The 19,097-nt window shown below is 40.0% G+C and overlaps 2 protein-coding genes across 4 annotated transcripts; both read left to right on the top strand.

Moving 5' to 3' along the window:
• Positions 1-351: 351 nt before the first annotated feature.
• On the top strand, positions 352-3,435 carry znf706 (zinc finger protein 706). Its single transcript, XM_044171230.1, has 3 exons — positions 352-499; positions 2,188-2,333; positions 2,549-3,435. Exons 2-3 carry the CDS (start codon positions 2,199-2,201, stop codon positions 2,642-2,644), a joined length of 231 nt encoding a protein of 76 aa, XP_044027165.1. The 5' UTR covers positions 352-499; positions 2,188-2,198; the 3' UTR covers positions 2,645-3,435.
• Positions 3,436-7,074: 3,639 nt separating this feature from the next.
• Positions 7,075-17,430, top strand: LOC122864119 (14-3-3 protein zeta-like). Of its 3 annotated transcripts, none has more exons than XM_044171227.1 (6): positions 7,075-7,215; positions 9,682-9,989; positions 12,804-12,927; positions 14,077-14,240; positions 15,665-15,760; positions 15,928-17,430. In XM_044171227.1, exons 2-6 carry the CDS (start codon positions 9,696-9,698, stop codon positions 15,988-15,990), a joined length of 741 nt encoding a protein of 246 aa, XP_044027162.1. In that variant the 5' UTR covers positions 7,075-7,215; positions 9,682-9,695; the 3' UTR covers positions 15,991-17,430. The 3 variants fall into 3 exon arrangements, with proteins under 3 accessions (XP_044027162.1, XP_044027164.1, XP_044027163.1); XM_044171229.1 differs by having other exon boundaries at positions 7,208-7,874; XM_044171228.1 differs by lacking the exon at positions 7,075-7,215 and adding an exon at positions 7,605-7,907.
• The last annotated feature ends 1,667 nt before the right edge of the window (positions 17,431-19,097 follow it).

Here is a 19,097-nt window from a genome sequence, read left to right as displayed (position 1 = left end):
AACGTCATGTATCTGCAGCATGGAGCCAACAGTCAGCCAGCCTATCTGTGCATTCATGGACCCCTCTATAGTCGTAAAAATGGGTTTATCCCCACATATATACTTCATGGTTACTTCCATGACTCAGTTACCTTACCCCCTACAGTTGGACAACCCAGTGTGTCTGACAATGAAAACTTAGACTACCTCTCCCGCGAATGATTACAGCGATAATATTGATATGTTATTTGTGTTATCCGGTCTTTCACTATAATCACAATATTGGTATACTGCTCCTAATACATGTAACTTTTATTCACCTTTTAAGCTGGTTAACTCGGACAAAATATGACAGCCTAGGTATACGTTTTTTAACCAATGAAACTGCATAATTACTATTAAAGCCGAATCTTGCAAGTGTCTTTGAACGCAGCAATAGCCTTCAGCTGTCTGGGAACTGAGCAGCTGTCACACTTTGGTGTGTTCGCTCAGCAAACGACACGTACTCTTATTTTAGGAGGTAAGAACTGCTGTCTTTTTAAAGTTTTATAAGCTCTAACACATATCTGCTGCTTGTCCTGGTTAACGTTATCCACAGGCTGAATGACATATTCAGCATAAGGTTAGCCGGCTAGCTAACTAGAGAGCCAGAGTGAGCTGAGGTTAGCATGTAGGCTAACCCACGTTACAGCTGATAGTCACCTGCAGCTCGGCTCCAGCCAAAAGCTGGATTTCAGTGCAGGGGAAAACAAACTCATGTGGCCTCGATGACAGTGAGCCAGATGTGCTGTGGTAACTTGAGCATAACAAGAGGACTTGTCCGAACAGCAAACGAAGAGGTGGAGAGGATTTGAAATCTCAGTTAAACAGTAACGTTAGCTAACTGTTAACTTGCTAATTCGTCTGCATATTCTCATCGTCCCTACATCTGAATAATTATATAAATGAAATTACTCTAATAACCTCATTACATTTTATTCCTCAACCACTTAAGAACCAATAAAACTAGTTTTTAAAGCAGCTAGCCAACATATGGTGTTGACACAAGTTAACATACTGAAGGCTAGCAGGCTAACCAGATTTTTCATTAACAAACCAACGCTAGTTAACACTGAATACATCGCTGACTAACCGCATACTATTTATAGGAGTTGCTAGCAAAGCAAGGCTGGATAAACAACAGGGCAAAGTGGGTAACTGCCCCAATTCCCTACACCTTTAGGGGCCTTGAAAGTCTCACGGTCACCCTCTCAATCGGTGTAGTAAACTGGGAATGTGCACCACTAAAGCTTATAAACTGTTAAGAGCCTTAAGGTGGGTGCTGCGTTATTAGCTAACATTAGGTCCTTGTATAAAATTGTAGGGGCCCATAGCTAATTTTTACCCTGGGGCAAGTAGTATGCATGCATTCTCAGGGGACCTCATTGTAGTTATGGACCTCTACCTGCATCCACCTAAACCTTTTGTCAAGGAAGGATCTTGTTGAAAGGGCCTTTCATGGAGTACGTGCTGGAAAGGAGAAACCAGTTCTTCAGATCATATAGTAAAAATCCAATGGATGAGGGCATGACAGAACTTGTTCCCCTCCCTGATTCCACTCTCTCACAAATGCCAATTGCAAATAAATCTGTAGCACAACCTGCCAAGCCGGTCCTGTTCCAAGAAACTGGTTTGTTATCTTTTCCTAATTAAAACCTGGAACTGTGTTTTTGTTTTGTTTTTTACAGCGGCCCATGTGTCAGATTTAAGGTGGCTGCAGGTTTTACTCAGCATAGTTATCCAGTTAACTCTGTAAACTTGCTTCCTGGAATGAACTTCTGTACAGTCACTAAGCTAAGCATTTCTAATGTTGTTTAGTTTCCCCTGTCCTGAATGTTTTCCATGAAATTAATTACTCAAGGTTTCATGGCCCTATGGCAACTGTATTTCAGTTCAGATTAAATTGGAGCTTTGTCTTGTTTACTTTGCCTGACCCTGGCAGTTGTTGGTTCTTTGCTTGCTTTTTACAGTGTGTTTTTATCCACTAAACTTTTAGCTGCCTATAAAAAAAAAGGCTTTCACAGTAAACATGGTATTATGCAACCCTTCTCTGTGGCCACTAAAATAACTATTAATGGGATGTTACTTAACTGACTTGTTTATGGTTAAGTATGTCCACAACACTGATGTGTATCAGTAAACATTAAGTCCTTGCTTCCTCCCCTTTAGGCTTTGGCAGAATGGCACGCGGGCATCAGAAGATTCAGTCTCAGCAGAAAAACGCCAAGAAACAGGCAGAGATAAAGAAGGCCAAGGGTCATGATCAGAAGACGGCAGCCAAGGCAGCGCTTGTGTTCACCTGCCTTGTGTGCAAGGTGAGTATGAAATCTTAATTCTGACAACCCAGAAGCCAAAACCTCACTCAGAATGAGTTATTTTCCATTTTAACTCGTTTATTCTGCTGCCTTTTGGCCCCTTCTTTAGATTTGCATAAAATCCTTTGATCACTGAGAAGTCAACCAAACAAGGCTTGTGCCATTTCCCTAAATTATAACGTAATGTTTGCTGGATGTATCGTTCCTTCCTGCAGTCCCAGATGCCCGACCCAAAAACCTTCAAGCAGCACTTCGAGAGCAAGCACCCGAAATCCCCTCTGCCCCCTGAGTTAGAAGGAGTGGAGGCATAAACGGTCACCCTGGATACCAAACCAAGTTCTTCAAGGCCCTGCCCCAGTTCTGCACTTGTCTCAGTCTGACAGCAATGGACCATTTATTGTAACCAACATGAAGCAGTTATCTTCATTTAGGCTTTAACAGACCAGGTTGCCTTTGATGCAATGCTTCCTCCCATCCAGTCCTGTTTTCGCTTGTGTTTAAATACACATGGGGCTAAACCCAAATGCCGGTTACGATCCAGGAACAATCCAAGTGGTGAATGAAGATTTCTCCCTTCATTCAACAGACTCCTCAGTGCCCCGAGGTGTTGTGCACATAGGAATATTTCTCGCCGCTAGCTCTTATACCTCTTTATCTGAAGCTTTGGTGGCTTGATTGTCTGATTAAACCTTTATAGTCAACATGCCACATGAGGTAAACACATACAGTGTCCTTAAACAAAGCACAGATTTGGCTTGGGTGGGATGATTCTGATTTTAAGTTTGCTGCAATCAAGGCAATGACAAATGTGACCTCATCTATTTTATTATTGCTTTGAGTATTGAATCAAAAGGAGGCTGTGACATTTTTTCCTCACATCAGCGCTGTCTGCCACGTTCTACTGCAATCTTTAATCTAGCTAATCATAATTTCATGTTCGGTCACAAAAATGTGAAGTTTTGCTAGCCATTTCCAAATCGCTGAACAAAATGACATTTGATAAAATTTTACGGGAGCTTGTCGGTAACATTTGTACGCTTGGAAAATGAATGTATGCTCCAATGATGTATTGTAGCATTTTATTAAATTTAACTTTGTTGTATATCTGCTTTTTTTTTTTTTTTTCAAATGTTTCTTTTCATAAACCAACACATTTACTGGGATAGTGTTTTGTAGGATGCATGACGAAACAGACAAATTATACGTAGATACTGTGTCTTTCAGTAGATATTATTTGAAAGAATCCTCCCTATCTGGCCTGAAGGGAGTTTTCTCAGGCCTGTCAGTTACAGATGCTGTATGTGCACCCTTTGTTTTGTTTTTCTGGCTTGGGGGACTGAAATCTAGATTTCAAGGTTTTGTTGGCCCGTCTACTTTTACTGACAGTTCAATATTTACTGTCCAAATTGACTGCAGCTCTTCTCACATAGTGTCAGTGTTTTTTCACATTATGTAAATGTGAATTCTTCATAGGACATCATCTGTCACTTGTAAATGTGCAGCAATTAATGGATGATGATGATGATGATGACGATGATGATGACGATGAATATCTGTGTGCACAGTCTTGCATTGTGCCACTCGGGATCCTTAATATCTGGCTGAAATTGAGACAGGAAGACTCACAGAAAGTAATTGACAGCTGATTTGGACGTCATCCCAGGAGGCCATGTTAATAATCTGTGACATTTTTATATGAATAAATGATCCTTCACTGGAACACCATATTAATCATACCAACTATCAGTTCATAATGTATATTTGCTGCACTTGGAGGTTTTAACACCCGGTGTCAGCTGGTCTTTTTTTAGGAAAACATTCTCTGATGTACACGAAATGATGCATTATACATTAGCAGCAATTTGACATTCTGGGTGCTTGTTCTTTTAGGTTTTTCTCAGGGTTAATAGCTAAACACAGAAGTTAATATTAGGTTGTAGTTAACTGTTCTGAACAGAACTACTTCATCAACAAGAAAATCTTATACCAAAGATCAATCAAACAAAATCAAAGCATTTTGCAGATAACTATTTCATGGTGTGTATGGAAAATATGCATACAATGTAATGTAATAAATTGAAAGGGTTACACATGGAAAATAGGACTTTGACGTTAATAACCAGAATACCAGGGCCAAATCTGACATGGATATTCAAATTGTAATGAAACAAATATATCACTGGTTCAATGTAGAACCTGAACTGCATCAGCCAAACTGCTGACAACAGGAAATGACTCAAACGGCAGCAATGTGTGTGTCTAATTAACAAAAACTGTGAATCCTGTCTGAACCCATAAGTCACTCAACTAGCTGAAAATTGTGTCTTAGGCTCTTTTTCATCACAAAAAACACCCATTTCCTGTGGTCCCTTTTCTCCAGCTGTGACAGATGCATTAGTTCAGCTCAGACTCAGTGACTGAAAAGATGTGTTGTGTTGCCATACACACAAGAAAAAACCACAGCATTGCATTTCCTGGTGTTAGAAGCTTGCCTTGTATTCACAGAGTCTCTAAAGAAGGTCACAAAATGAATATTTGTCATAACAGGAGCCTGAGGAAAAAAACTCCCTTTATCCTGAGTATTGAGTAGAACAAAAAATAAAGCCAGTGCCATGCTGCCTGTTTTCTTTCAATGGTTTGGGCGGCCCAACAAGATGAGTCATAGCCCACATTGTTCCCCTGTCTCCTCGCACACAGTCCACCTCCTTCCTTCCCATCTGTAAACTTGTGAATGAAAAAACACAACACATGTTCATTCATACAAAAACACACACACACACACACACACACACATCTGCTAGATCTCCTTTGTGTGTTATGGCCTGTCTGGTTTCAAGTGCAGGACTGACAGGAAGAAAAGAGGAGCACTTGCACAAAATGAATTAGTTGTCATAATTAGGTTAAGGAATTAATTAGATTCCCGCCGGCTATAGATCATCTATTTCCGGGTACATATCTCAGTTTAAAGAGATGAACACATCTGCAAACCAGAGACTGCTCTTACTGTACTGGCGATATAGAAACACTGTAGTTTTTGGCTTTATGTGCCAGTGTCTTAAAACATCTAAGGTTAATTTAGACCAGATTATGAACAATTGTTTATATGCATTTTTTCTTTTCAGGAAAACAACTCAGGGTTCTGAACCACACTGGTCAGTGGCCACCATGGCAACAGTACTGCTATATTATTATAATTTCTGTCTGGGCCCAAAACTAGCTTGTGTTTCAAGGTCAGTATAGAAGTCCTGTGCAATCTGCTGACCTGCTTCAGAACAACTCAAAACGCTGTTGAAAACCTGATTATTGAGTACATTTCTACAGCATGTTATTGCTTGAATAGCTAATCATACATCTAGTTATGCTTAAATCTTGTAATTTTATTGATGCTGTTTTTGAGGTAGACACTAGGTGGAGCTTCCAGGGCCTATGTTATTTTATTTCAATAGGAGAACTTTTTTGGGGAACATCACTTTCATTCATGTATATGTCTCCTTCTACCACAACTGTACATTGTAATAAATGTGTCAGAAAGAAGGTTGGATTTGGAAACTTGTTTTTTTTATTATTTCTATTCAGTAATGAGAAACATTTTTTATTTAGCCATCATCACAGTTTATAGTTCACCAGAGAGGGTGTCCGCCTGATGACCCCAGAGACTTGCCTGCACTCTTACACTCACACATACTTCACACTTCATATTATATTATATTCATTTCCCCTTTTTTAGCTTTTGTAAGATAGGTCAAGGGACATGATTCATGTGTGATACAAGAGGGAATAATAAGTGGCTATTTGTGAGACTAGTGGGACTAGATAAACAGGGATGGTGGCTGGACTACTAATGGGGCCATGGCATTCTGATGAAACTGCCTATCAGGCTGGTGGGGCGAGCCATTGTACCTTAGCCTAAACAAATACTATGTAGATTTACTGCAAAGCCTTGTTGAGCAGCCGAGTATCATCTCTTTACCTGGGCACAGGCAGGTAGGATTCAAAGACAGTTTTAAGATATGTAAGTTCAGGGTCATTATCAATCAAATGATATCTCCCTATGTTTAATTTGGATGTCAATAGACATGCATATTACTGTGTGTGGGAGTCACAATGGACATTTTTTAATTTCCTAATTTTTCACTCGTGATGATAGGGAAGCTGAAAGCTGAAAATAATGAAATATCTAAGCCTGGTCCAAAGGCATAACCCTCCTAGAGACACAGTTTCCATAACAACCGACAGCTACTAGCATTTAGGACACATGTACGGTAGATAAAATGGGGGCTTATTTCCGGGTTAGATTCTAGCCTTAATATTTTTTAATAAAGGACTTCTTTCAGGATTCTTTTTGAAACGCTGAAACAGGATACAGTTTTATGCCCCTATTTTAAGATACATCGGTATCTACTACTATATTAAGCAGTAAAATTTGAACTCCTCGTCATAACGAATATAGAATTCATCAACTACGTCTCCCATGAGTCTTGTTGGACAAAAGCTCATGTGATATGTATTTATTTTATTTTTTTTACTTACATACAACTGTAAAACTTTGTAGATTTACAGTTAGAGGATTTCAGAAGCGGAGAATAAAAAGGGGCATTGAACCAAAGTGAGACGGACACAAATTGTTTACTTAATTTAGAATAAAGCAACATTAAGTTTCTTGTAATGTATGCAACGGAAACTCTTGGAAAATTTCACTTACTGAGTTTAAAAATTTTGCCTTTAAATGTGGTTGCCCTAGCAACTCGAGTCTGACGTCATCCGTCCCGGTGAGACCCTGCTAGTGTGTCTTTGATTGGAGGGAAACCCCGTGGACGAGCGGGAGAGATCATCAGCTGTGCGGCCGGGAATCAGGAACAACATCGTCTAACGACACTCACAGGTTAGTTCACATTTATTTACTACTGATGATCGGTGGTATTTTCGACGGAAAATCGTTAGATTTGCTCCGTTTGCTTTGGGGACTGTTTTAATCCTGCACGAATCGTTGCTACTGGGACTGTAAGAGGAAACCAGTGATGCGCCGCTGCTCAGTCATTGTTCGGCGCTTACTGACTGGGAAGCGTTACTGCTCTTTAACCCATCTCTTTCTTTCACTCGCTGCGTTTAGAGAGCAGCTTTCGGCTGGCCCAAATTAGCTATTGTAAATGAAGTGACCTCAAATGAATGTTTAATTATCGCAAAACCAACAGCTCTGGCTTGTTTTCCGGGAAGCGAAAAAGGGCGTTCACTTTGGACTGAACTAAGCTAGACGTTAGGCTCCTTTCATTCCAGTTGAACTGAGTCGGAGACACCATTATTGGGTCTTATCTGTCCACCCGCTGCGTTATTAAGCATTTTTCACATTAAACACTTAAAAAATCCAAATCATATAGGAAGGGTATTTTTTTGCGCCTTTTTTGCTTGCCGTGCACAGTCGGAGCTCGGTGGGCAGGTGTGTGTGAAACTGGGTGGCCGACATTCCTCAGAAGGGTGCAGGTGTCTGCGTGCTGGCAAATCTGACTCACTGATCGTGTGATTTTTGACATGCTGGTCTAAAAGGTTTGTTGCTTCTGCGTTTGTACAAGGCAGCTGGTAAGCAATAATTAGCAAATGAGCTTATTGTTGTTTATGCACTACAACAGTCCTGCAGTTATCCTGAGATGAAGCGAGGAAGTAGCCTACTTCTGGAAAAAATAGCTAGTGAATTGGGTGTAATCAGGGCTCTGATCAGAACAGGACCAATAATGACCATAGGTTACTGTATACACTCGTGCCCTGCATCTAACCTCCATTTGAAGCCAATAGTTACTTTTTAATTATGTATCCTACAGCCGAAATGATTAGTCGATTTAACTGAGTGATCTACTGATAGAAAATGAATGTGAAACTATTTTGATGAGCGATTAATCACTTGTCATTTGTCATCAACAAAAATACTAAACGGTGACTTGTTTCAGCTTCAATAAATGTGAGGATTTGCTGTACTTATGAGACAATTTTCAAACAAAAATGCCAGGCATTTACAGTTTCCATCTGATTTAATTTGAGGATTTCCTGCTATTCTGTGTCATACATAATAGTTAACTGAATATTTTAGATTGTTGGTCGGAAAAAAGCATTTGAAGACTACAGTTTGGGCTCTGGGAAATTGCGATGTCTGTTTTTCAGTATTTCACAGAATGTTATATCACACTTTACATTTCATGGCCCAAACAATTTTTCTAAAAAAAATCTAAAGATTAATGAAATGGATATTGATAAGTGGCTTTTGTAAATAAAGCAACCAGAAATAATAGGATTAATAATGAAAAGGATTATTTGCTGCAACCTAGGGAAAAAAAGAATACTACGATTGAGATGTTTCACGATTAGTGGGAATGATCATTTTTGCATCACAATTTTCACTGAAAAAACTATTAATCATGATGATGTGACACTTCTTGGGGTCTGTACAAAACAAACATGTTTTCTTGCATCTGGAGAACAAGATTTGTAGGCCAGGACATCTCTGCAGCACTGCAGTACTTCATTATAAGGCCGTTTTGTCACACATTTGACCTTTTATCTCAAAATTGCAGCTTCTGCAATTTGGATATTTCGATTTTGATAATATTTCGATTAATTATGCTGTCCTACTGCAACCCTAATGGAACTTTTCAATATCGTGGCCCTACTACAACCACACTTTGTTGCAAGTGTGTAATTTATCATGCTATTTTGCACATTTCTATCTTAAAAAGAATCGATCTGGAGAAAGGCTATCTGAAGTAAAACCTCTGTACACGTGTAACCACTTTCTCTCGTTGTATTTCTAATGACTTGGATGCCAAGTGAATTTAGTCACCAGTATAAATCAAGTCTGTGCCAGATAAGCCAAAGCTGGTTGAAATCTAAAAACCACTTGAAAAAAGCTGGTATGCACACACCCAAGACACACTTAGTAACCTAACCCCAGGCATTGTGAGAGACTAATAGGTTTATAGCAGAACATAATGTGATACTGACCACTGTACCAAATGTTTGTGACATGGACTTTTTGTCCATGTAATATTCTCCAACTATATTAGAGAGTACTCAGTCTTTATGCCCTGTTAACTGCTGTTCAAATGTACATTTACATGCATACCAGAAACCAGGTTTCTCTGAGAAATCAGGTTCTGCAGGAAGGACAACACGTTCACATGCACTGTAGTCCTCCTTCATTCAAGTTAAAACATCAAATCCCCTCCCCCTTCCCCGTCATGTTGCTCCTCTTTTTCTCCCCTTGTTCCTGCCCTCCCCCAACGCTCCTGTCTTCCTAATCCGTCTCCTGTCCCCTTTTGTTTTGTCCTTCCTGACTCCATCTCCACTATCCTTCCTTCCTCAGCCCACACAGGAGCCATGCCAGACAGGGAGGAGCAGGTACAGAAAGCCAAACTGGCCGAGCAGGCTGAGCGCTATGATGACATGGCCTCAGCCATGAAGGCTGTTACAGAGGAGGGCTCGGAGCTCAGCAACGAGGAGCGTAACCTGCTCTCTGTTGCCTACAAGAATGTGGTGGGGGCTAGGAGGTCCTCTTGGAGGGTGGTGTCCAGCATGGAGCAGAAGTCTGATGACAGTGGGAAGACAGAGCAGGCCAAGGAGTACAGAATAAAGATCGAGAAGGAGCTGAATGACATCTGCAATGAAGTACTGGTAAGTAGCAGAGACAGTGGAGAGGGGCAAAAGGGATGGATAGGTGGAAGAGAGTGAAGAGAGTAAATGCTTGAATCAATATTGATGGATGGGAAGACAATGAGAGGTGCAACAAAGTAAAGATTCAGGTGGTATAGAGGGAGATGGCTGTTTTCTAGTGAGCATTAGAACTTCAATAATCTTCAGCTGAGGGAGGGACAGAAGGTGAGAAGCAAGTATTCAAAGGAAGCACTCCACTTAGTTATTAAAATGTCAAAAGTTGCAATGTGGAAATCAACAGTGAAAACTATAGCTACAGGGACAGCTATATATATAGCTATATAGTGGAACTAAGAAGTGATTCCAGTTTGAAACCATATATATATTTTTTTTTTTCTCTACGCCATGTGGCACAGAAGAAAAATACTCAGCCACCAGTGCTTCTGGCCTGACCATGTATCAAGAGAGCTAGAATTGTTGCGGACAATTTAACCCAGCAACCAATCGCTACACTGCAACAAAAATCCTCTGTGGCCCATAAAACATTTTCCCTATAGATTGCCATTATAAAAGTCTGTAAAACACTTAACAGAACACCCCAAACTGCAAATAAGGTCAGTTATTAATAGGGTTGAGAGCTATCCCTTAGTGTCTCTGCTATATATTCGGGGCAGGCTATGTAGCAAATCAGGGCTGGATTCTCTCGTGGTCTTGCGAATACAGCTGCCTCGCAAGGTAACGTGATTTGGACGGCAGGACTGCTTACCACGTTCTCACATGACATGAGAGTGACTATTGGTGGCGGTGATGCACCTTTAAGCTGGTTTGCCAACCGCCGCAGAAGCAGAGAGTGACAAGAAAACATGGAGCGGGGGCATCCCAAACAACCCAAGATGAGGGAGAAGAACTTGTTACTGAAAGGGGTGCGACTTCTGTCATGTGGACATGGTAAAGCCATGTGGCATGCGTTGTAACCATTTCTTAATTGAATTTACACAACAATTACTGTATCGTGATATATACTGTTACTGTGATTATACAATTACATATACCATGATAGAAGAATTTGGCCATATATCGCCCACCCCTAGTTATCACTCCTCGCATCATGAAATTTTCATACCATGAAGGTTTTATATGCTAAACCTTCCCAGAGCTTGTGCCTGACATTATCCCAATGTAAAGTCTTTGGGACGCGCAGGACCAAGAAGGCAGAGGCAGGGAGAATGAAATTAAATGAGCACCATCTTGGAGTCTGGTACCCAGTTGTGGGGTACACACAGAACAGTGTTCTTCAATGGAAAGCCAGTGAGTGTGCTAAGGGAATGATAGGGATCTAAGTGGGGACAGTGTAAACCTTAAGCTAACAGGGATCTAACAGAGACCAGGACTGTAGTGCATGGGTTTCTGGACATCTCAAATTTGGGGAGAAAAATGTGGGAAGAATTCATCTCTGTTCTGAGCATGTAACAGCTTGTCTAGCTTAATATTGCTTTGCTTGAGTCACAGTTCATCTCTGTGTATGTCCAATATATGTGCCATTGTACCCTCAGTAACCAGGAAAATAAGTATCGTGTTTGAAATCATCCTACCATGACTGGTGATGCTTTAAGCCAATGAAGGGGCCCCTGGCCCAAAAGATGTTTGAATATCATACAGATGGATACAGCCTGTATTCGCACATTCACTGCCACTCCAAGACACAAACCTGTAAATGTAAACTCCTAAGTGAGTTTCTGCATTTAAAAAAAAAAACAAAACAAAAAAGATTTCTTATCCCTTTCAAACATGCTCCACTATCAACCTCTCACACCCGTTGGGCTCATTCACTCCCAGAACTTCAGAGACCTCTTACACATTTTGAACAGGAGGCTGTGTATTTTGCAAAGTTGTATCAGAGTATATGGTGATACATATTTTTTTATTTCCAGAGAGGCTTTGTTTAATGTTAAATATAATATTGTACCTGATGGACAAGAGTGGGACTCTTATTTATGATATCTTTTTTTCTGACTTGAAATCACACAAGCATACACTAGGGGTGTCACGATTCTCCAAATCCACGATTCGATTTGACTTTCGATTTTAACGTCACAATTCGATACAATTTTCGATTTGAAATTTGTTTTTTCAGCACTGACGGCTATGCCATTGTTAAACTTTTTCATCTTCAAATTCTTCTTTAAAAAGATAACCTACAGGGCATCAAATGTGAAATAAAAATAAAACTGATATGCGTGTTTATTATTAAATGTAATAACAAACACTAACAAAACAAGAGTCACTAGATGGCAGAAGGGTACTTGACGACAACGGCTTGAGTTTTCTCACCTGCAAAAAGACACCAGGATTAGAATTTCTAATCCCTATTGTCCCCGATTTTAGAATCAAAATTGTGACACCCCTAGGATACACCCTCTGTCAGTCACAAGACAAAACAAAGCAAAATGGTTCTGCTGCTCTGCACGCTATAGTCTGTATGTTGTCATCTTTCTTTCTTTAGTTTTATTTATACAGTGTTATTTCAAAATCTTTACCTCAACAAATCAATAGATATGAGGTGAAAATAGCATGAAGAAAGACCTAGAAAACGACTGACAATGATGTTAAAGGAATGCAGGAAATGAGCAGCCTGCAACAGTGAGAATGGGGCTGTCCTTCAAAGCAGATATGCTGACTATTTGGTCACAAGGTTCAGGTTGCACACTTAAACGTACCTCTCCAAATACTTGTGCCAATGTTTTGTTCTCTCATGAACTGACTTGTAACTGCTAGTGCAGTTGTGTCTTGAGTTCCACACATTTCAACACTGACGTTGCACACTTTGACTTGCAGGACCTGCTTGACAAACATCTGATCCCCAATGCCAAGCCTGCTGACAGCAAAGTCTTCTACCTGAAGATGAAGGGAGACTACTACCGCTACCTGGCTGAGGTGGCCACTGAAGAGAACAAGAATGGTAAGTAAAGCAGACCTCTGTGTGTTCTGTAACAGTTGCAGTCATTTTGAAGGGTTTTTTTTCTTGTCATACATTGCTAATAGCCTCTCCATCCATCTCTCGTGCAATCACTGCTATTAGGAAATCAGACGGCACAAGGAGATTATCATGCTCAGGGTCCCTGAGCAGTATGCAAGACACACCAAACATAAAAAAATAAAATAAAAAAAATTCAAATGCTGCCACCTACTGCTAAAAACACACACTGCTGTGTGATCCAGCCCTTTGTTTCTATGGCAATAGTCACACATCTGTTGGAGGATGGGACGAATGTGTGCTGATTAATGGTCCTTCAAAATCCTCTGATGACCAGGATTACTTCATGTGTTGTTTGTGGCCATAATACTGACACCCTCCCCGTCCTTGACCTACAACTGTCAGCTGAAATGCAGGCGAATGCTTACTGCTGGGTTGTCATGGCAACCAGGGTGTTGGCTGCTACTGGTGGCTGGGAGGCATTTCTAGAGTTTCTTTGATTGCTGTGGAAACCCGAACTGCCTAAGTGATGTTTATTTTCATTTTTTTCCCCTCAATTTCAGATTGTGTTGTCAGTCAAACAATGTCTTTCAGCAGTATATTTGCAATCCTGTTTTTCTTGTAAAAATGACAAACATTAATGGGTTTTTAGCTTCTCAGTTGGGAGGATTCGGTGCTTTTGCTTGTCTCATGTGACAGTAAACTGTTGGTTGGAAAAAAACAAACAATTTAATGACATCACCTTGGGGTTGAGGGAAATTGTGACGGGCATTTTCTTTTCCGACATTTGACCAAATGATTAATTGAGAAAATAATCAGCAGATTAACTGTTAGTCAAAATAATGATTAACTGCAGCCCTACTAGACAGTTTGGCGCACAAGCAGGGCTTGGATGTCATGTTTATAGGAGTTCAACTGTATGCAGGCTGTTAAATTTCTGTTTTTATATCCTCAGTATGTATGAATATTGGCACGGATGGTTGTGATTATCAGAAAGAAGTCTGAGAAGCAGTAACATGCACAGTGGTGTGTACACCAATCCAGGGCAGTTACAAAGTAATGTGAACAAACCTCAAGTCTTGTTTTCCCATTTGAAATATCTGCTTCCTGATTGGTCTGTCTTCCTATGTGTAGCCATCATCACTAGCTCACAGGAAGCCTACCAGAAGGCCTTGGATATCAGTAACCAAGAAATGCAGCCTACACATCCCATCCGCCTAGGCCTCGCTCTTAACTTCTCTGTCTTCTACTACGAGATTGTCAACTCACCTGAGAAAGCCTGCAAACTGGCCAAGGAGGTAAGAACCGCCGTCTTCTCACTGGTGTTGTATTCCTGTTTCTCTTTGATTCCATTTCCATTTGTTTTGTCTCCATTTCTGTTTTCTAAAAGATGAATTGTCTTGAATCTGGTGAAAAGTATAATATGAGGTTAACATGGGTCTGCTGGTCTGCAGAAAAAGAGAGGTTGAAAGTGGAGGTGTTCACTCAGGTTTTTATGACTGAGACTCCTTCTGCTCCAGTCACTGTACCCATCCAGTCAGGGACTGGATACAAGATGAATGCTATAGGCCTTTTTTCACAGCAGACATTTTGACTTGTCATAGTAGGAAAAATACAGGTGTTACTAACAACATTAATAATTGCTCTGTTCTATTCAAGTGCCCAAATAATGTTTGGACTTTGAATTTTATTGGAATTGACCTGGATACCATTGGAAATTGCCTTGGACTTAAAGGAGTAGTTCAACATTCTGTGAAATATGTTTGCTGTCTTGCCCAGAGTTAAATGAGCACATTGATACCACTCTCATTTCTGTACGGTAACTATGCGGCTGTACAGGTACTGGTAGGTGGATTTTGGTACCTTTTGGACAGAGCCAGGCTAGATGTTTCCCCCATACATACATAGAGACAGGCAGACATATGAGCGGTATCAATCATTTGGTTTAATTCTGGGCAAGAAAGCTATTTAGCGTATTTCCCAAAATGTCAGACTATTGCATTAATCGCACAAGGACACAGCATGCTGTAGATTTGTCTTTTTAATTGGAGTTCTTCACACTTTCATGATACTTTTTTTTTTTTTTTAATGAAAACCACTGTGCTCCAACATAGTTTAAATTCTTTTGGCAGTGTCTTTATGATGCTGTTCTTTCTCCTTCTGTTTCAACTTAAGACCCAACTCTTGTATAAGCACCTTTTATTGGCAAGTTCACAGATCCTAACATGACTTTTTAATTAACATTACTGTTTTAATAAAAGCAGGTGTACTAAAAAAAGTAAACCAATTAAGTATACTGTATATTCATACACACACACACACTAAGGGTTGTAGCAGCAGTTGCAAGGTTATCTCCAAAGAATCGAACTATGAGCCTGTGTCATTGTAACCATTAAAAGAACCTCTGTGTTTCAACTGCATATTTCTGTTCTGACAAAAAATACTTGATAAATATAATATGTTTTCTGCCACATTTGACTATTTCTGGTATACTGTTATTGTTATGGTCTTGTAACTTTCACCGTTAAAATTGTACAGACCAGCACAAATGTACCCTTTTTATCTTGAACCCTGTTAATAGCTGCTTGCTGTTGTTTTATTCCAAGCATTTTGCCCTGCTGGTATTTACTTAAAGCCAAGTCTCCTGTTGGTGAATTTACAATAGCTTTTGTAAACCCGGACACTGGTTTTAGAAGCATTGATGGCTGTCTGTCTCCTCCAGGCCTTTGATGAAGCCATTGCCATGCTGGATTCCCTCAACAGTGACTCCTACAAAGACAGCACCTTGATCATGCAGCTGCTCCGTGACAATCTGACTGTGAGTGTCTCGTCCTTATCTCCCTGCATGTCAGCGGTGTCTTACACTGTCACTTTCCGCCGTCCCTTCTCTCTATACTGGTTTTGTTTCACATTACTCGTCAAACTGGACTACATATTTGAGATTCTTAGTGTGCACTAATCCCAATATCCCATGCTTTATTGCAGCTGTGGATGTCAGACTCCCAGGGTGAGGGAGAGGAGACGGAGCAGGCAGCTGAGAAGAACTGAACTGAACTTCAGAAAAAAGAAAAATCAAAAACACACATTTTTTACCTCTCACCAGCCTAAGTTGTGTGTGTGTGGTTGTGTTTGCACATACATGCACAGATATGTATGTTTACACTCCACTCACAATGTGTAAAGTACAGTATGTGTGTGCAGATACATTGAACTGTGTGTGTGTTAATTGTATGAGCACCTCCACAGAGAAAAGAATGGAATAGATCTTTTTTTTTTTTTGAACATTACTCATTGTGTGAACCAGTGGATGTTTATTTTTTTATTTAGTTTTTTCGTCCATGGTTTAGTCCAGATGAAATCCCTCCTTTAGATCCAAATCAGCCCCATTCTCTTTAACCTTATTCACTGTAGCAAACTGCTGCTGTTGCAGGAAAACACAAAGAACCTCTAACTGTAATTTTGATAATTTGTATGTTTTTACTTGAACTCAACATTTACAATCTTTGGAAAACTTGGGTTGACAAAACTCCTTTTGAAGCACATAAACTGTAAAAAATAAAATGGTCACAGCGGTCTGAATTCACTAAATATTAGGACTTATCTGACAATAGCAGTGATCATACAGATGGCAGAATTGACCTTGGTAAAGATCTTTTACCATATTGCCTGTATCCATCCCGCCCTGTCAGTGTCCAGTGTAGCAGGTAGTGTTTTTAATGGATGGTACATGTGTCATGGCTCAGTGAGTTGTACGTGCATTCGGGCGTAGGAAAGGTTTTCTGTATGAACGGCCACTTGCGAAAACTGTAGTTAAACGTTAGTTGATAGTTTTGTTGAGAGGATTACATTCCATTTTACTGACATCTTTTCACTCTCAGTGAAATGTGTAGACAATAATTTCCTGCACTTTTCCATAACACATGACAAGGTATAGACAGCCTAAGATAAAGTCAACAACAAAATGGCTTGATACTGTAACTTTTGATATTTTATCTTTTCAGCAGTGCAGAGGATACTTTTGCCATGTGCTTTTTATGTGGCTTTCTACTCTTTTCTATTCAGGTGTTTTTGTATTTTCTTTTTGTGTATTTTATTTCCTTTGACTCTTGATTTGACTGCTGGAATGTGGTTCTCAGTAGTATGGTGTGAGGGTTAGCCGTGCTTTGAAACTGGCCATTTTTGCTTAGTATTTAGCTTGAACCAGGTGGTTTACAGTAACATTTACCTTCCTTGAAAGAACATTGTGAAAAGACAAAACTAAAACAATGCTAAATATAAACTGATTATTAAAGTAACTTGGTAGAAAGCTACGTTATGACAAATTAGTAGTTACAAAGTAGTGCCAGTTTCTTCTAATTACAGTATCTTGGTTTTAAAAAGATGGGATGCAGGATTCAGAATTTCCAAGTTACACTCTGAGTACATTATTTGGTTATGTGCTTTCATGTAAGTGGAATTAAAACATTAAAATCAAGTGTGCTGTACAAATTGTGTTTGTTTGCTCTCTGTACATGCGCAATGACATTTTTTCCCCCCCCAATATATTGATGCATATGAGAAGCTGTGGGTAGTTCATCAGTTCAGTCTGCCACTATTCACCATGCCAGCTGGGAGTCATGTCAGCTGCTCACACTGAGACTTCCTCACACTGATCTGTGAATGTACCCATGTTAAAGCTAAGAAATGAGGACCGTCATATTTAGGTGAACAGCCTTCAGTGAACACTACAGTGGCTGGTTTACGGCTACAATTTTGTATAATCTGTAATATCTATCTGCAGAGGGCAGTGTTGTCAGTGAAAAGCATGCTTCCATCTAAAACCAAACCAGAGCTCTGCAACCCCTTTCAAGGTGCCATACTTCTAAGTTTAAAGGGACAGTTCACCACTAAATCAAAAATACACATTTTTCCTCTTACCTGTAGCGCTGTTCATCCATCTAGATTATTTTGGTGTGAGCTACTGAGTTTTGGAGATATCAGCTGTAGAGATGTCTGGCCTTTTTGAATATAATGGGACTATATGCAACTCGGCTTGTGGTGTTCAAGCGCCTAACTATTTTCTTAGTCGATAGTTCCTACACAAAACTGCTAACAACAAGGTCTGTGGATTATCTTAAATAACCGGGTCGTGATTTCTGGAAAGAGACATTGCTGTTGAGTTTTTCAAATGTTTTTTTGGCACTTTGAGCACCACGACGAGTGGCATATAGTCCCATTATATTCAAAAAAGGCAGACATTACACCAAAACAATCTAGATGGAAAAATGTGTGTTTTTGATTTTGTGGTGAACTGTCCCTTTAATAAAAAATCTTTATTTTCTTTACCTCCCTTGGTTCTGGTAAATTAAGTCAGTTGAAGATGCAAAATTTAAACTCAGAAGCATGGCACCTTTAAAGATGCTGCAGAGCTCTGGTTTAGTTTTAGATGGAAGCATGCTTTTCAGTGACAACACTGCTCTCTGCAGATGGTGATGGCTGTAGAGCCATGTTGTGATGCATGTAGATGTAGCGGTAATTTGCTCATTTCAAGCTTGACTGACCAAACTCTTTAATCTATCTTTACACAAACCTAGAAATGATTTGGCGAACCCTACTGAGACAAAATCCGATAAAAACCAACTCACATGAGAGATGACATGGTGCCAAGTCTCTTGATTTGATTTTTAAATAAACGTCAAACTCTATTCCTCTTCACAACCACACAGATCATAAGGGCACTGCTGTAAACATATTTAGAAGCAACAGTAAGCCTATCACATTATACAATAGTAAGGGGTCAGACTTCAATCAGTAGGCCCAAAGTGACATTTGTGAGCAATTTAGCTTTGATCAATGGCCTTTAAAGACGAAAACAAATCTTGTGGGGTGACTAATGTGGCTCTGTCTTTCATTCTCACTCTGATAGCAGCTGATAAGGCTCCACACCTCTGTAAAAATGGTAAATTTAAAGTGTAAGGTTTTAGGATGTGATGCAATAAAGCACATTGCATTTGCTGAATGACCAAACACGGCAAAGGCATAACCACTCCGTGACATTCGCAGTACTGTAGGCTATTCAGCAGTCGGGATGGTTGTGTAACTACGGGCATTTCTCCCAGGCCGACTGTAGATCCTAACCACTGCAATCCAGGAGGAATTCAAGCCGTCTCCATACA

Source organism: Siniperca chuatsi, linkage group LG17 (genome assembly GCF_020085105.1).
Source record: "Siniperca chuatsi isolate FFG_IHB_CAS linkage group LG17, ASM2008510v1, whole genome shotgun sequence".
Lineage (NCBI taxonomy): Eukaryota > Metazoa > Chordata > Actinopteri > Centrarchiformes > Sinipercidae > Siniperca > Siniperca chuatsi.
The sequence above is the reverse complement of the archived record's forward strand: the minus strand, read 5'-3'. Positions and strand labels throughout refer to the sequence as shown.

What these genes read in the sequence shown, in the direction of transcription:
- znf706 (XM_044171230.1), top strand. Translation starts at nt 2,199, where the DNA reads ATGGCACGCGGGCATCAGAAGATTCAGTCTCAGCAGAAAAACGCCAAG. An exon ending in TCACCTGCCTTGTGTGCAAG is followed by an intron (nt 2,334 to 2,548) that starts GTGAGTATGAAA and finishes TCCTTCCTGCAG; the next exon opens with TCCCAGATGCCCGACCCAAA.
- LOC122864119 (XM_044171227.1), top strand. Translation starts at nt 9,696, where the DNA reads ATGCCAGACAGGGAGGAGCAGGTACAGAAAGCCAAACTGGCCGAGCAG. An exon ending in ACATCTGCAATGAAGTACTG is followed by an intron (nt 9,990 to 12,803) that starts GTAAGTAGCAGA and finishes TTTGACTTGCAG; the next exon opens with GACCTGCTTGACAAACATCT. An exon ending in CCTGCAAACTGGCCAAGGAG is followed by an intron (nt 14,241 to 15,664) that starts GTAAGAACCGCC and finishes TGTCTCCTCCAG; the next exon opens with GCCTTTGATGAAGCCATTGC.